The 12,891-nt window shown below is 41.7% G+C and overlaps 1 protein-coding gene across 23 annotated transcripts in view; it reads right to left on the bottom strand.

The window, feature by feature from the left end:
• LOC121442754 (band 4.1-like protein 3) overlaps window positions 1-10,025 on the bottom strand; it is a 165,135-nt gene extending 155,110 nt beyond the window's left edge. For 14 of the 23 annotated variants that reach the window (XM_041644345.1, XM_041644353.1, XM_041644350.1 and 11 more), the window contains exon 1: window positions 9,927-10,025. In XM_041644345.1, the coding sequence (XP_041500279.1) occupies window positions 9,927-9,981 (55 nt within the window). In that variant the 5' untranslated portion in view covers window positions 9,982-10,025. The remainder of the gene's footprint in view (window positions 1-9,926) is intronic. The other 9 variants (XM_041644364.1, XM_041644365.1, XM_041644369.1 and 6 more) reach the window with 3 other exon arrangements.
• Window positions 10,026-12,891: the final 2,866 nt, after the last annotated feature.

Raw genomic sequence — 12,891 nt, 5'->3', positions numbered from 1 at the left:
AAGGCAAAACTATAAGTTAGCTATTACTATTAAAATCTATCTAGGTACATTAACTTTTGTCTGCAGCCATTGTCTGCAGGAGGTCACAACAGGGCATTTGCATTTCACAAGGGAACTAGCCTTTGACATTGGTAGGGTAATTTAGTTTAATTGGATTACATTAAGTATGAGGGTTCTTTATTTGTTTGTTTAAGATTAAGAGTGTTGTCTTTACCTATACCACTGTGTATGATATTAATGAAAAGACGCTAGGTCCATTTCTGCAAACCCTGGGAAAGCAATCATCTGGAGTATGTTCTTCAGAACCTGAACACACACCTTCACTGTCCCGTGGAAGACTTTGTCATCTTTAGAATGCACGGCCACAGTTTTATAACATACTACAAAATTTTCAGGCCAGGAAAATAGAGGAAATATTTTCTTGTATCATTAACCTTGATCTTATTGGAAGTCCCACCTACAAATGGGTAGAGAAAGAAATTTTCCTCTTCAAGAACATTCATGTTAATGCAAAGAAAGATGCATGGACTCTCAAATGTCTTGTGTAAGAGCTATTTGAGAGAACTTGTGTTGGGGTTCTAAAGACACAGTTACCTCAACACCCACTAGATAGAACAGTGAGAGCAGAACTCCCAACTACAGAAAGAAGGGGATTTGGTATGATTGACATCACACGTCTGTCGGCATTTCAAGTATGTCATGGATTTAAAAGACTTTTATCCCATTATCTGGGGTGCCAATCACTAAAACAGCCTTTTAAGGGAAAATGTCTTCTGAGTTACAGATGACCACACCGTGAACAAACTTGTGGACGTGAAAGTGTGTAAAGCCACAACCATTTGGTGTGAGGAAACCTCCTTTCGGTTGCCATCAATCACACAGAATTTTCTTTCTGCTTCCCGAAAGACACCTACGAAGATTTGACAAACATTTTTGAAGGTTTAATTGCTGTCTCAGATTCTTTGTATAGGATCTAAATGAAATATTTTTTCAGGTTTTGTCACGTTTCATTTGTTCTCACTTTTTTTTTTCTTTTTTGAGATTGGGCAATGCTGTGTAGCTCTTGCTAACCTGGTACCCAGTTATGTGGCTTCAAATTCACAGTACTTCTCCTGCCTAAGCATCCTTCAGCTGCTAACATTACAGGCATACATACCTAACCAAAGAACATACTCTCTATATCTTACATAAGCAATAATAAGACCACAAAAAGTTCATCTATCTATCTATCTATCTATCTATCTATCTATCCATCTATCTATCATCTATCTATCTATCTATCTATCTATCATTTATCCATTCATCCATCTATCTATTATCTATCTATCTATCTATCTATCTATCTATCAATCTATCTATCATCTATCCATCCATCTATCTATTATCTATCTATCTATCTATCTATCTATCTACCATCTATCCATTCATCTATCTATCTATCTATCTATCTATCATCTATCTATTCGTCTATGCACCTATCCACCCATCTGTCATTTCTCTACCTCTCTATTTACCTATCTGGCATCTATATATATTATGCTCTCAACTATCATATGTAGTTTTGTGATTTATGTGCACGTTCCTTAGCATAATATTATGTGAGTTTTCTTTTCATCCTATTTTGATGTCTAGCTCAAATATGCATGCCATGCAGATAAGGAAATCCATGAATCTCCATTGAGCTTGTCCAAAATGAACTTTTCTAATGAAATCTCAATTTCCATGAGTTCTGCTTGACTTCTTTTGCTAGACTGGAATTTTCTGTAATGTTGCATGACAAAAATGCTGAGAGCAATTTAAGGTGTTTCTATAGAAAGATGATCTAAAAAGAGAAATAGCAGAAGAGGCAATTAAAGTGAACCCTAATATTAGATGGGTTCCCTTGATTGACGGCACAGTAAGAGCCTGAAGCGTGATGGGCACAGAACAGCCATCATCAACTCCTCTACATGGAACTGCTCTCGACTCCCTTGCTCAGGAGGGAAAAACGTGGGTCTCACTTTCAAGTTCATTTCTAAGAAGAATCTCCCTCCTAAGACACAGATTTATCCCAAGACACAGATGCTGCCTAAACAATTTTGACAGCACTAGCAACTTGATAGCCATTTTAACTTTACAAACTTGATTCGCTTTCATGGAAGAGACACCTGACTATTGAGTTCAGTCAAAGCCTCGGGTGAAGAGCAAGGTTCATCTAAGTACGAACATTATGCTTACCGACCCTAAAAGTTGTGAAGGACTCAGCAGGCACCGGCTATACCCTTCTGTACTGTTCCCAAAACCTGCATTTGTTCAGGTACGTTGATCAGGAAGGAAGAACACCTGTGCCCTTATTGAAAGTAAATTAAATGGCAGGCATTGAGACTTGATTGGAATATGCTGTGTTCCACACTTTACAAGGTAACTGCCAAGACTTTATGTTGGGGATGGAACAGGGAGGGCAACAACGGGTTTAGTATTTTCCATGGCCACGTGAGACAAATTCTTCCCCAGAGATTCAAGGTGATAAAAGGGAAATAATAGATCACATGAGCTATCTTATAAGGACACTTTTGAAGCAGGGCTTTGCTGTATATATATATATCTTGGGGTGACTTCAAACTTGTAACATTTAAGCTCTTGCCTCAGCCTCTCAAAGTTCAGTATTACAGCCATTCATAATTGTGCTTGACTTCCTGATAAAAAATATTAATGTCTAGTTGTGAAATGGAGTTACAATTAAAGTGTTAAACTTGTTGAGCATCATTAAGTAATGTGGGAGTGTCATATATCAATCTGTTGATTTCATTGGTTAAGTAATAAACAAACTGCTTGGGCTCATAGCTTAGAACATAGGTGGGTGGAGTAAACAGAACAGAATGCTGGGAGGAAGAGGAAGTGAGCTCAGACTGGACAGCTCTCCTCTAGGGAGCAGACGCCTCAGAAGAGACGCCATGCTCCGCTCTTCCGGGCAGACGCGATTCAGCTCCGACCCAGGATGGACGTAGGCTAGAATCTTCCCGGTAAGCACACCTTGGGGTGCAACACAGCTGATTAGAAATGGGCTAAATTAATATGTGAGAATTAGCCTAGAAGAGGCTAGATAGAAATGGGCCAAGCAGTGTTTAAATGAATACAGTTTGTGTGTTGTTATTTTGGGGCATAAGCTAGCCAGGCGGCCGGGGTGCTGGGGACGCAGCCCCGCCGCTCTTATCACTACAATTAAGGGCCAAAAGTAAGAAAGCATTAAAAAACCATTTTAAAAAGGACAAAAGAGGGGCTTATAGAAAGAACTCTAGAGTTAATCTGAAAGGTACCTAATGGCAGACCATCTGAACAAAACTGTGATTTGAAGATAGCATAGCATCAAAACTCGGACAACAAAGGAATACCCATGAGTTGATACTGCTATCAGTAAGTGATTGAATAAATAAGAGAAGGAGAAGGAGCATGTTTTGTTCCAGAAGATCTCACTTAAAATCTGTAGGAGGCATGGGGGAGCTAGGAGCATCGTCAGAAGATCACACTAGCACTGGCTACAAGGATCACCGATGGATGCTGAAGTTGGTGCTCATTCATCAGCTTAAGTTGTTTTGTTTCACTGTCTCCTCTGTTCAGATGTTGCTTAACTGTAAGGGGAAGCTTGTTGACGATATAGTCGACACAGTCATCATTCAACACCTTACCCCATGAGTGATCGAAGGCTTCACGCCCTCAATCTTCAGACGCAAGGATGCCACGTGTCCTGGATGAGATGCTTGGGGTGAGAGACATCACCTCTGTAGACTCTTTCCAAATGCATACGACCTCGATCAATCACTCAACAACACAGGACAAATCCAAACCCGAAGACATGCTATGAAATGACTTAGTGAGTTAGGACTACAAGCTAGCCAAGGTCATAGAGGACAAGGAGAGACTGAGATCTGTCACTGAAATTGCATGTTGTGTGACTATTTAAAGATAAAATATCTAGGTATAAACTTTTAAATGTATAAGGAAGATATAGTTTCATCAAATGGTTCTAAGTGGTCCATAAAAACAAAAGGAAAGACTAGAGGGAGGCAACCCCGCCATCACTGCCCAGATTCTTCCCTTCTCAATTGCACCGTGACTTCTACCAGTGCCGTAGGATGGTTTAGAAAAGGGACAAAAAGGTAGGAGGAAAATGCGAAGGCTTTGTTGATGTATCAGAAAATGTTTTGGAACACAAAATGTAAAGCCTGGCTCTGGCTTCCCCAGAGGGACGCCCACATTTGCCAGGGGCCCCCACGGGGCACAGGCAAGTCCTGATTAGAGGGAAAACATCCGTGAGTGGTACTGTTTGTCAACAGGAGGAGAGACTAGCGGAGTTGGAGTTGCGGAGGACTTCCCAAGGCATCTCCTGTGCTGTGTGTATTCAAACATTCAAGGCCCTCCAAGGAAAGCAGCGTTTTAAATATTCTGATCTTAGACTTCATAGCTTTGGACCCCCGGTTTTCCAAATTAAGAAGTTGTTATATGTAAATTGTGCTGGCCATTTGCACCATCATCTTTTAAAAAGCCTTGGCATGATGCTGACATGCTTCAGGACTCTGGTAAGAAACTGAGGTGGAAGCCAGGTAAGGTAGCTCACATCTATCTGTCATTTGGAAGGCTGAGACAGGAAAGCTAGGAGTTTGGGGCACCTAAGACTACATGACAAAACCCAATCTCCAACAAAATAAAACACACATGAAATAAACAACAACAACAACCAAAGAAACTCAGATTGAATACCTAGGAAAGAAAACTCGGATTATATAGCCATAAAACACCTGCAGACCTCGATTGGAGATGTGGTTCAGTGGGTAGGGTACTCGCCTCGTATGCAGGAAGCCCTGGGTTCAATGCCCAGAGCTGTATAACCTGGTACAGCCATTCACACCTGTAATCCCAGCATGCAGAGGTGGAACCGGGAAGATAAAAACTCAGCTACGTGGTGTAACTAGGGCCAGGCTGGGATAGATGGGACTGTCAAACAAAACTAAACAGAGCGCTGTACAGTTGAAGAACCACGTGAAGCTTCATTTGTCAATACTTAGAGGATTGTGTTGTATCCTCGGGCAGATGTGCTGAGTCCAGGGTTACAAAATACATCTTGAATCTAGTCTGTAGATATGGCTGTGCGGTATTCCTTTCAACAGGGCATTCGGAAAGAATCTGCACATCTGGAATGCATACGGGTTCTTCTGCTATGGAGGCGATCTACAGAAATGAATGAAGTCAGTCACAGCAGCTGGATCTAGTGAACAGTGCTTCCAGTCGGGAGTTTGCAGTTGAAGGAGGTGTGGACTAGTGAGCTTGTTTTTGGTATCAGTACATACCGAATAGAGTTAATCAAATGCTCGGTACCAATCATTTACCTTTTAATTCGGAATTACTCTCACTGCTGTGTGCATGACAAAAACAGCAATTATGAGCCTGCAGGGTTCACGAACACTTAGACGAAAGAGCCGCTGGGGCGGAAGGTATAAAGTGTCCTCCCTAATTGGAGCTGTCCCTTGCGAACAAGTAGCCATGTGAACAGGTACTTGAGGGACAAGAGGGAAGAGAGGGATATGTACAGTCATGGCTTCCATGGTGACAAAGGGCTTGACAGCAGATCGTAACACCTTACAGACTCATGCAGAGGCAGGAATTTCTCTTCTGCAGAGGTGAAAACATCTCTCCATGTTTCTTAACAGCGGGTGGATTCTGCGGTTAGTATTCAGTGTCTCTAAGTGGGGGGTGTATACGTGACCTCTCTCATTTCAATTCAGAATAGATTTCTCAGACAATGCTTAAGTTACAAATCCGACTAAATTATATTTACATAGAAAACCTACTTATTGTGCTCTTTAAGTTAATTGCTAGGTTAGCATATAAAATAATTCCATTATGTTTCTTTCATTCCTAGATGATATGGACTCTCTGGGGTTGGGGTAAGGAAGAGAGCCCAGAAGTGGGCAGAAGGCATAGGGGAGGGCAAGCGGGAAGAGAAGAAAATATACCTATGGTGGCGTGAAAGTCACCTCTACAAACTCTTGGGCATTGCCATCTATCTAACAGAGCTTGAAACCGGTGCTATTTTCAACGTTAACCATAAATAACGCAAGCTTTCCAAAGTATACAACTGTGAATCTTGAAATGGAATATAATTTTAGTTTATCGGCTATGATTGTTCTTTTTTTTAAAGCATCTTACAAGATATCCCAGTTTGGCCTCCAATTCACTATGTAGCTCAGACCAGCCTAAAACATCTAGTTCTCCTGCCTCAGTCTCCTGAATACTGGGATTATGCACATAGCACTGCTTCTGTCTGGTTATAATTGTGTGTGTGTGTGTGTGTGTGTGTGTGCACCTGCTCACGCTTGCGCATGTGCATGAGTACATGCTCACAGACTTGTGTTTAGGTATGCAAGTGGTTGTGAAATCCACCACATATGTAGTGTACAGGTTAGAGAATGACTTGTAGACTCAGTTACCTCTGCCGGCCATGGAGCTTCTTGGAGATGGATCTTGGGTTTCAGCCTCAGTGACAGCTGTCTTTGCCCACTGAGCCATAGGTATGATGCTTCTTGTATGTATGCGGGGAAAATGCTTGAAGCCGCAGGTATGATGCTTGTATGTATGCGGGGAAAATGCTTGAAGCCACGGGTATGATGCTTCTTGTTTGTGTGCAGGGACAAAGTTTGAAACTTTCAGAAGTTCTGGAGGCGGGAGTAGCTTTCTACATTTGTAAAAGGCAGTAGACAGTCGCGCTTTGATTCTTAAAGACATTCTGTGCCCACTCTCGCCTCTTCTGTTAGGGATTACTTCCTAATTGTGTCTGCCTGGTTCCTTTCCTCACCATCTCCATACCTTTAAATCCAATAGCAATATGTTTTAAAGAGTGTACTGAGCAAGAGCATATTGGCTTTGACCTCAGCTGGCTTTTCCCCTAACTAAGAGGATGAGCTCCAACATGGGCTTTATAACAGCTCTGGGTTGCTTGGTGCTATTTCTCATTTCCTAGAATTTGGCATTTGGACTAAGATAATCATCATTTTTTTTCTGAGATAGTAAATGTATTTCTTTACAGTGCTTCAAGAGATTTATGAATTGTATAGGCTTATGATGAATACATTAGGCACATGAAGAAAGATGCTTTTAAATTCTTCAAACCCAGCCTGCCCGTTCTTATGTTTGGAACTTCTGTTACACAGGTTTATTTCTCTGCTGTTGCCTGGCAACAAGATGTGGTCAGCGATGTCAGAGGTGAAGGAGCAAACCAATGTCATGGAAAGAAACTCTATCAGCATTTCCCATCAAACTTTGTAATCTTTGAAATAAAATTGGTCTCATTGTATTAAATGCCTGTTTTTTTTTTTCTTATCCAATGCCAAGTTCTCAGAGACATTTTTTTCCTCTCTGAATATGAGCCCATTACACATGGGGAATTATAATTATGTGCATTGCTTTGTAACGGGCTCCTCTATTGCGCCAGACGACTTTGAAGGTTAAAGGGAAGAGCCTGTGGCATTACGAAGCCTTGGCCATAAGGGAAGTGGTTGTGGACATTTTTGAAAATATTCTAAGCATTAGAATACACTCATTGTCTCTAACTTTCTCACTAGGGAGCATCAGCAACCATCACGCTAATTTCTATTTTGATGAGTACATGTCTGTTTCTTAGAAAAGGTAATGTAAACCTATTTAGAGCCTTCCTTGTCTCTGTTTCAGAATGAAAAAAGGAGTGATCACGATTTAAATATCATCCCAAGTTCACATTTTTTAAGCTCTTCTGTAACAAACTCCTAAGGATTCTTTGCTCAGAGTAGTAGACGACATTTTGGTATGATGCATTGTAAGGGTTATTTTCCAGTCTGGATAACACACCAGACTTTAGTGACAATTCATTCTAAAGAATGTTCATAAGCCCTGGCCAAATGTTTACCTTTTCCAAATCCACTTCAGTAAAAATCACAACACCTTGAGTTAGAATCTCATTCCTTATTGGTTTGAAAGAGAACTCTGATAGTTAGTCCTCCATCTCTAGGTAAAGCAACAAACTACCAGCCACTTTAAGGATGTGTCCCTAAATTTTATCAGTGAAAAATAACCATGCCCCCCCCCAAACACTCTGGAAATACTCACCCTCAAGTTCCAGCTAAGTTAAAGACCATATATAGAATAATTCTTACCAATGACAAATAATTCCTATTCATGGGAAAGTCTGTTCATGGATAGGAATCACCCAAAGGGATCTGTCTCTTCTTCTCAAATTTCTCCAATTTCTCTTCTACAGATCAGTGGCCCTGGCGTCACCGGCCCTTTCTGAACTGCTAGTCAGTCAGACTCCTGAAGAAACAAGCTGACACCATGATACCAGCTCTCTACTGACTGTTGTTGTAAGCTCCTGCATTCAAGGGCGTGGGACTTCTCTAGTAGACAGACCTGCCTTGAAGGTTAGAGTTAACGTGTGACATCATGATGTCATGTCATATGTGAAAAGACGTACGTAGTTCTCTAAGAAGGAACAAAAGTGGTTGGGAGCTACATCAGGGAAGGACAGGCAAACCTTGTTCGGTGACAGCCAGGGATGTTTGTGGCTACAAGGTCACCTCCAAGGGAAAGCGAGAAAATGCAAGCCTAGAACTTCTTGTATTAAATCCCGAAGTGACATTTCCGATCCTGACACATACAATTTGAACGACGCGACCTGCGAGAATGTCATGCCTTCCATATGTATGATGTGCAAAACCGCTTTTATCACCTAAGTCTGGAGTTACAGCTCTGGGAAGAAAGGGTCATCTCCCTTCCCTTAACTTCCAGTTTGAAAAGATTTTAAATGATTCCACAAAAAAGAATATCTGGAGTCACTTAAAAGGTATCAGAAATCCTTCCTAGTTAGACATGCAAAGGAAAACATACTACAAGTGTAGGAATACTTAAAATATATATAGCTTTGTTTCTGAAAGTCATAGGCAGAGGGTGGGGGTAGCACCCAAGTAGTTGGCAGGAAGGGGGTTGGGTTCCTATGCATCCCACTGTCCTATGGCTCTCGGGATGAAGCGTGTAAAGCAGATGGGAAATGTCACTTCTGAGACATGACGGACCCTTGTGAAACAGATGGAAATTTTAAAGGTTTCGCCCAGAGAAGTTCCTGAGTTGCCTGAGTTTCTGCTGCTCCTCTTTAAAACTGTTCACCAGTCACTTCTGATTCCAGTCACTGTTGACACCCACTATCCAGAGGACCACACAGAGATCAAGACACCCCCTAAGAGACCCAGGCACAAGGCTCTCTCCTGATACAGCTGTGTCCTGTCCTTGGATGCTTAGGGAACACGCATCCATGCATCAAGGAAATCAGGTTGCTAGTTGTTTCTGCACATGCATACAAAGTAAACTTAAGTTCCACTGCGCTAGTCTTGTGTTTAATTCTTGGCAGAGAATAAAATGAGTCGCAACTTGTGAGCCTCAAAGGCGAAGCCCAAGGAGACAACACTCTTTTCTTTGGAGACCTTTCAAACTTCTCTTCTAAGGACTTCCTAAACTGTAAGTTGCCGTCACAACTAAAAGCTGTTCCCAGACTGTTCAAACATGCTCAAAAATAGAGCAGAGAATTTCTAGCCAAATGGGTCGGACTACTGTGCACGAAAGTGAACAAAACAAAACAAACAAAAAAAAATAAAGTGACCTGACATTGTGGCTAAGTTTAATGTCCTTTCGCCCCCAAATTTCCCTACTAAATACTGACAAGCACAAGGACAGTTATCAGAGCAAAGTCAAAAGCAAACAAACGTTTTATGACTAAGATGTGTTAAGGGTAATTTCTGTATTTGCCTTGTAGAAGTTGTGCGTTCATTCGCTTAATTGTTTATCACATTCAGATTCTAATGACAACCCCTAGCTGCCGTCACTTTGCATGGGTCTGCATTTGTCTTATAGCAAGAGGAAAGGCTTACCTCCGAGTCCTAGGAGGGACTTTGAGCAGAGATAGAGGCAGATGAGGGAAGGCATGCTGCACTGCAGCAATGTCAATGTTACCGTGGCATCCACACAGGGCTCCCACTCCTCAGAGGCTCTTCTCAGGGAAGCACAGGACGCTCCGGGAGATAACAGCAAGGTTTTTACTATGCCTCCCAAATTCTTCCCTTAAATGTGACTCTCAAAAATCAAGCCAGGAGCTGGAAACAGTAACTGTACAGCATTTGGGGATGTCCTTGGGATTCTGCTTCTAGTATTTCCCCGGGTTCCCAGTGCCGGTGCTGCATGACGGTGCAGTGCTCTCCAAAACGCTGTGGAAGGAGATTCTAGGAGGGAGTCGCAGAAAACCCGAAGTGTCTAGGTCTCCCTGGAATCCTGGCTTCCAGGGGTCAATGTGGAATCTTATGTTTGGTGTGAGTTTTTCAGTTTTCTTGGGTCTACTTTCAAAATCCATATTGTCATATTAATACACACTTCAAAAATTCTACAGGAAGGCTGTTACAATCAATAGAAAAATTACACCCATGTTTGCCCTTTATTTTGTCTTTTCCTTTCAATTTGTTTGCTCATATATTATCCAAGTAGGTCTGACTAACTTGTTTTAGTCCTAAAGTATAATTCTAGCAGAGATACGCTGCTCACACCAAACGGCTGAGTCCCCACTATGTAGATGGGTCAAATTCTAACAGAATCAACCCACCCATGGGTGGTTCCTGTGGGAGGGGTTGGCGCCTGCTCAACAAGGAAGGAGTAACCATTCAGAGATCTAGAATGCTCTACGGAGGAGTGTAAAGTTCTCATTGCAAACACTGATTTAATTTTTTACATTATCTTTAACGGATGAAGAAAATATCTCAGAACAGTCCAGTGATAGGGTCCATGTTCCAAAAAGCCAAGTGGAAAAGCTCAACTCGGCTGCACAATAGTGAAAAGCAGGAGCAGACATGTCATGACCGTGAAGGACAAGACCACGTGTGTGACGAGGACCATCGAGCATGAGAGCAATAGAAATCCAAACTCCAACAGGGGATAACTGCATCAAATGGTATAAATTAAAACTCCAGTTTACAGCTACCAGTTAACAAACACTAAAGAACCGCAACAAGTCCAACTTAGCCATACGCTAATGATGATCTAATCAAGGCAGCAAAACAGAGCTGAGCATTTATGTACTCTGTGGTTCAGCAATTCCACTTGATCCAAGATAGCTTCTCAGACCTGGGCATCAAGAACTACAGTTATGATGGACAAGACTAGAACAGTTCCCTCCTCACAGCATGGTCCTCAGAACCAAGGCTGTTTCAGGCACAGCAGTATTAAACATGTAAGAGGAAACACATTTACTACAGATACATTACCTATATATACCACAAGATAGGTAAAATTTCACACCAGAAAGTATCCAAGGGCTGTAAACCACAGGATTTATGTTTGAACAGTTTAAAACAGTTAAAATTTCATTTTCAGAATAGTCATGAATGCCATTAGAGTGTAAAAATAAAATATAGGCGAGACAAATAGGTTGGACCTAAGGATTCTGTCGGGGGAGCTAGAACGGGATGAAGGGTTGGCCAAATGTAAGGCAAAGGTTATTGTCAAAAATCTAGGGTTTGTTTTGGGAAGTATTTTCAATGCTTACTACACCATTTAAACTAATTAATAATGAGATGAAACATAAAGAGGAAATGCCAATGAGATTGCTAGGTTGGCCAAAGGTCATCGGGACTTCAATTTTGTACATCCAAGGTCCTAAAATCAACCAAAAAAGCATTGTAAAAAATATAAATAAGCAGAAGACTGGCAGAGATTTTACAATGTTGCTGATGTTGTCAGAGTCCACAGACCCCAAGTCCTTGCGGCCTCCAGAGCGGGACCTGACACCCTTTCTCAACATGACACACAGGAGCGGCACGCGCTCTCCATCCTCTTGTGGTTGTGTGTAGAGTAGCTGTCTGTGAGGCATAGCTTGAACTGTTGGCAATCTCAACAGATACTTCTGGGCCATTGGGAAACCAGGCTAGACCGGAACCCCTTGGTCTGACTCACAGCCACAGCACTCAAGGCGACATTGCGGTCACCTGGCCTCAGCTTTGATAAAACAGTGTTCTGGTGACTAACACTTTTAGTTGCTCATACACAAACAAAGATTTACCAACAGGGTTGAATGTGACCTTCACTAGAGTGACCTACAGAACACGAGTTATTCTTATTTTTAAAGGGAAGATGAGGGGATTGAAGTAAGGAGGTTAAGAAATTTTCCCCAAAGCCATACAGTTATGATGAAAGATGGAAGGGTTGACATCCCATCTTTCCTCCTGCTCCGTTGTTTTCTTTCTTAATATCTCCTATGTATAGATATGCAACCCACACGTAGGCAGACACATGTATAGATATGCACATATACTCACATGTACTGATACACAAATATACACACACAAGCACTAATATATATATGTAAATATACATGCACACATGAGTATAGACTCCTAAGTATAGATGCATATATGTGCTGATACATATTTACACATATATGTAAAGACACATGAAGTAGTTATTTTATCACTGTGAAGAAACACCTGAAATGACCAACTTAAATGAGGAAATGTTTGTTTATTTATTTGTGTGTGTGTGTATGTGCACGCACGCTCATGTGCTTGAGTGTGGAGAGGTCAGAGGTCAGCCTTTGGGAATCAGCTCTCTCCTTCCACCATGTGGGATTCAGAGACCATCAGGTGTGGTGATAAGCACCTTTTCTAGCTGAGCATCTCAAGAACCCCAGAAAGATTTCTCTAGTCTCATGATTTCGGAGATCTTTATCTATGGTCCTTGGCTCCAGCAATTCTGAGCCCATGTAGAGACCGAACACCGCAGAGAGGCAAGCATGTGGTGGAGTAAGCTGCCCACCTTTCCATGGACAGGAAGCGGAGTGAGGGAAGGACTGTG

This window comes from Microtus oregoni, unplaced genomic scaffold (assembly GCF_018167655.1).
Source record: "Microtus oregoni isolate MIOR12 unplaced genomic scaffold, Mior012 000095F_ref0000231, whole genome shotgun sequence".
NCBI classification, from domain to species: Eukaryota; Metazoa; Chordata; class Mammalia; order Rodentia; family Cricetidae; genus Microtus; species Microtus oregoni.
The sequence above is the reverse complement of the archived record's forward strand: the minus strand, read 5'-3'. Positions and strand labels throughout refer to the sequence as shown.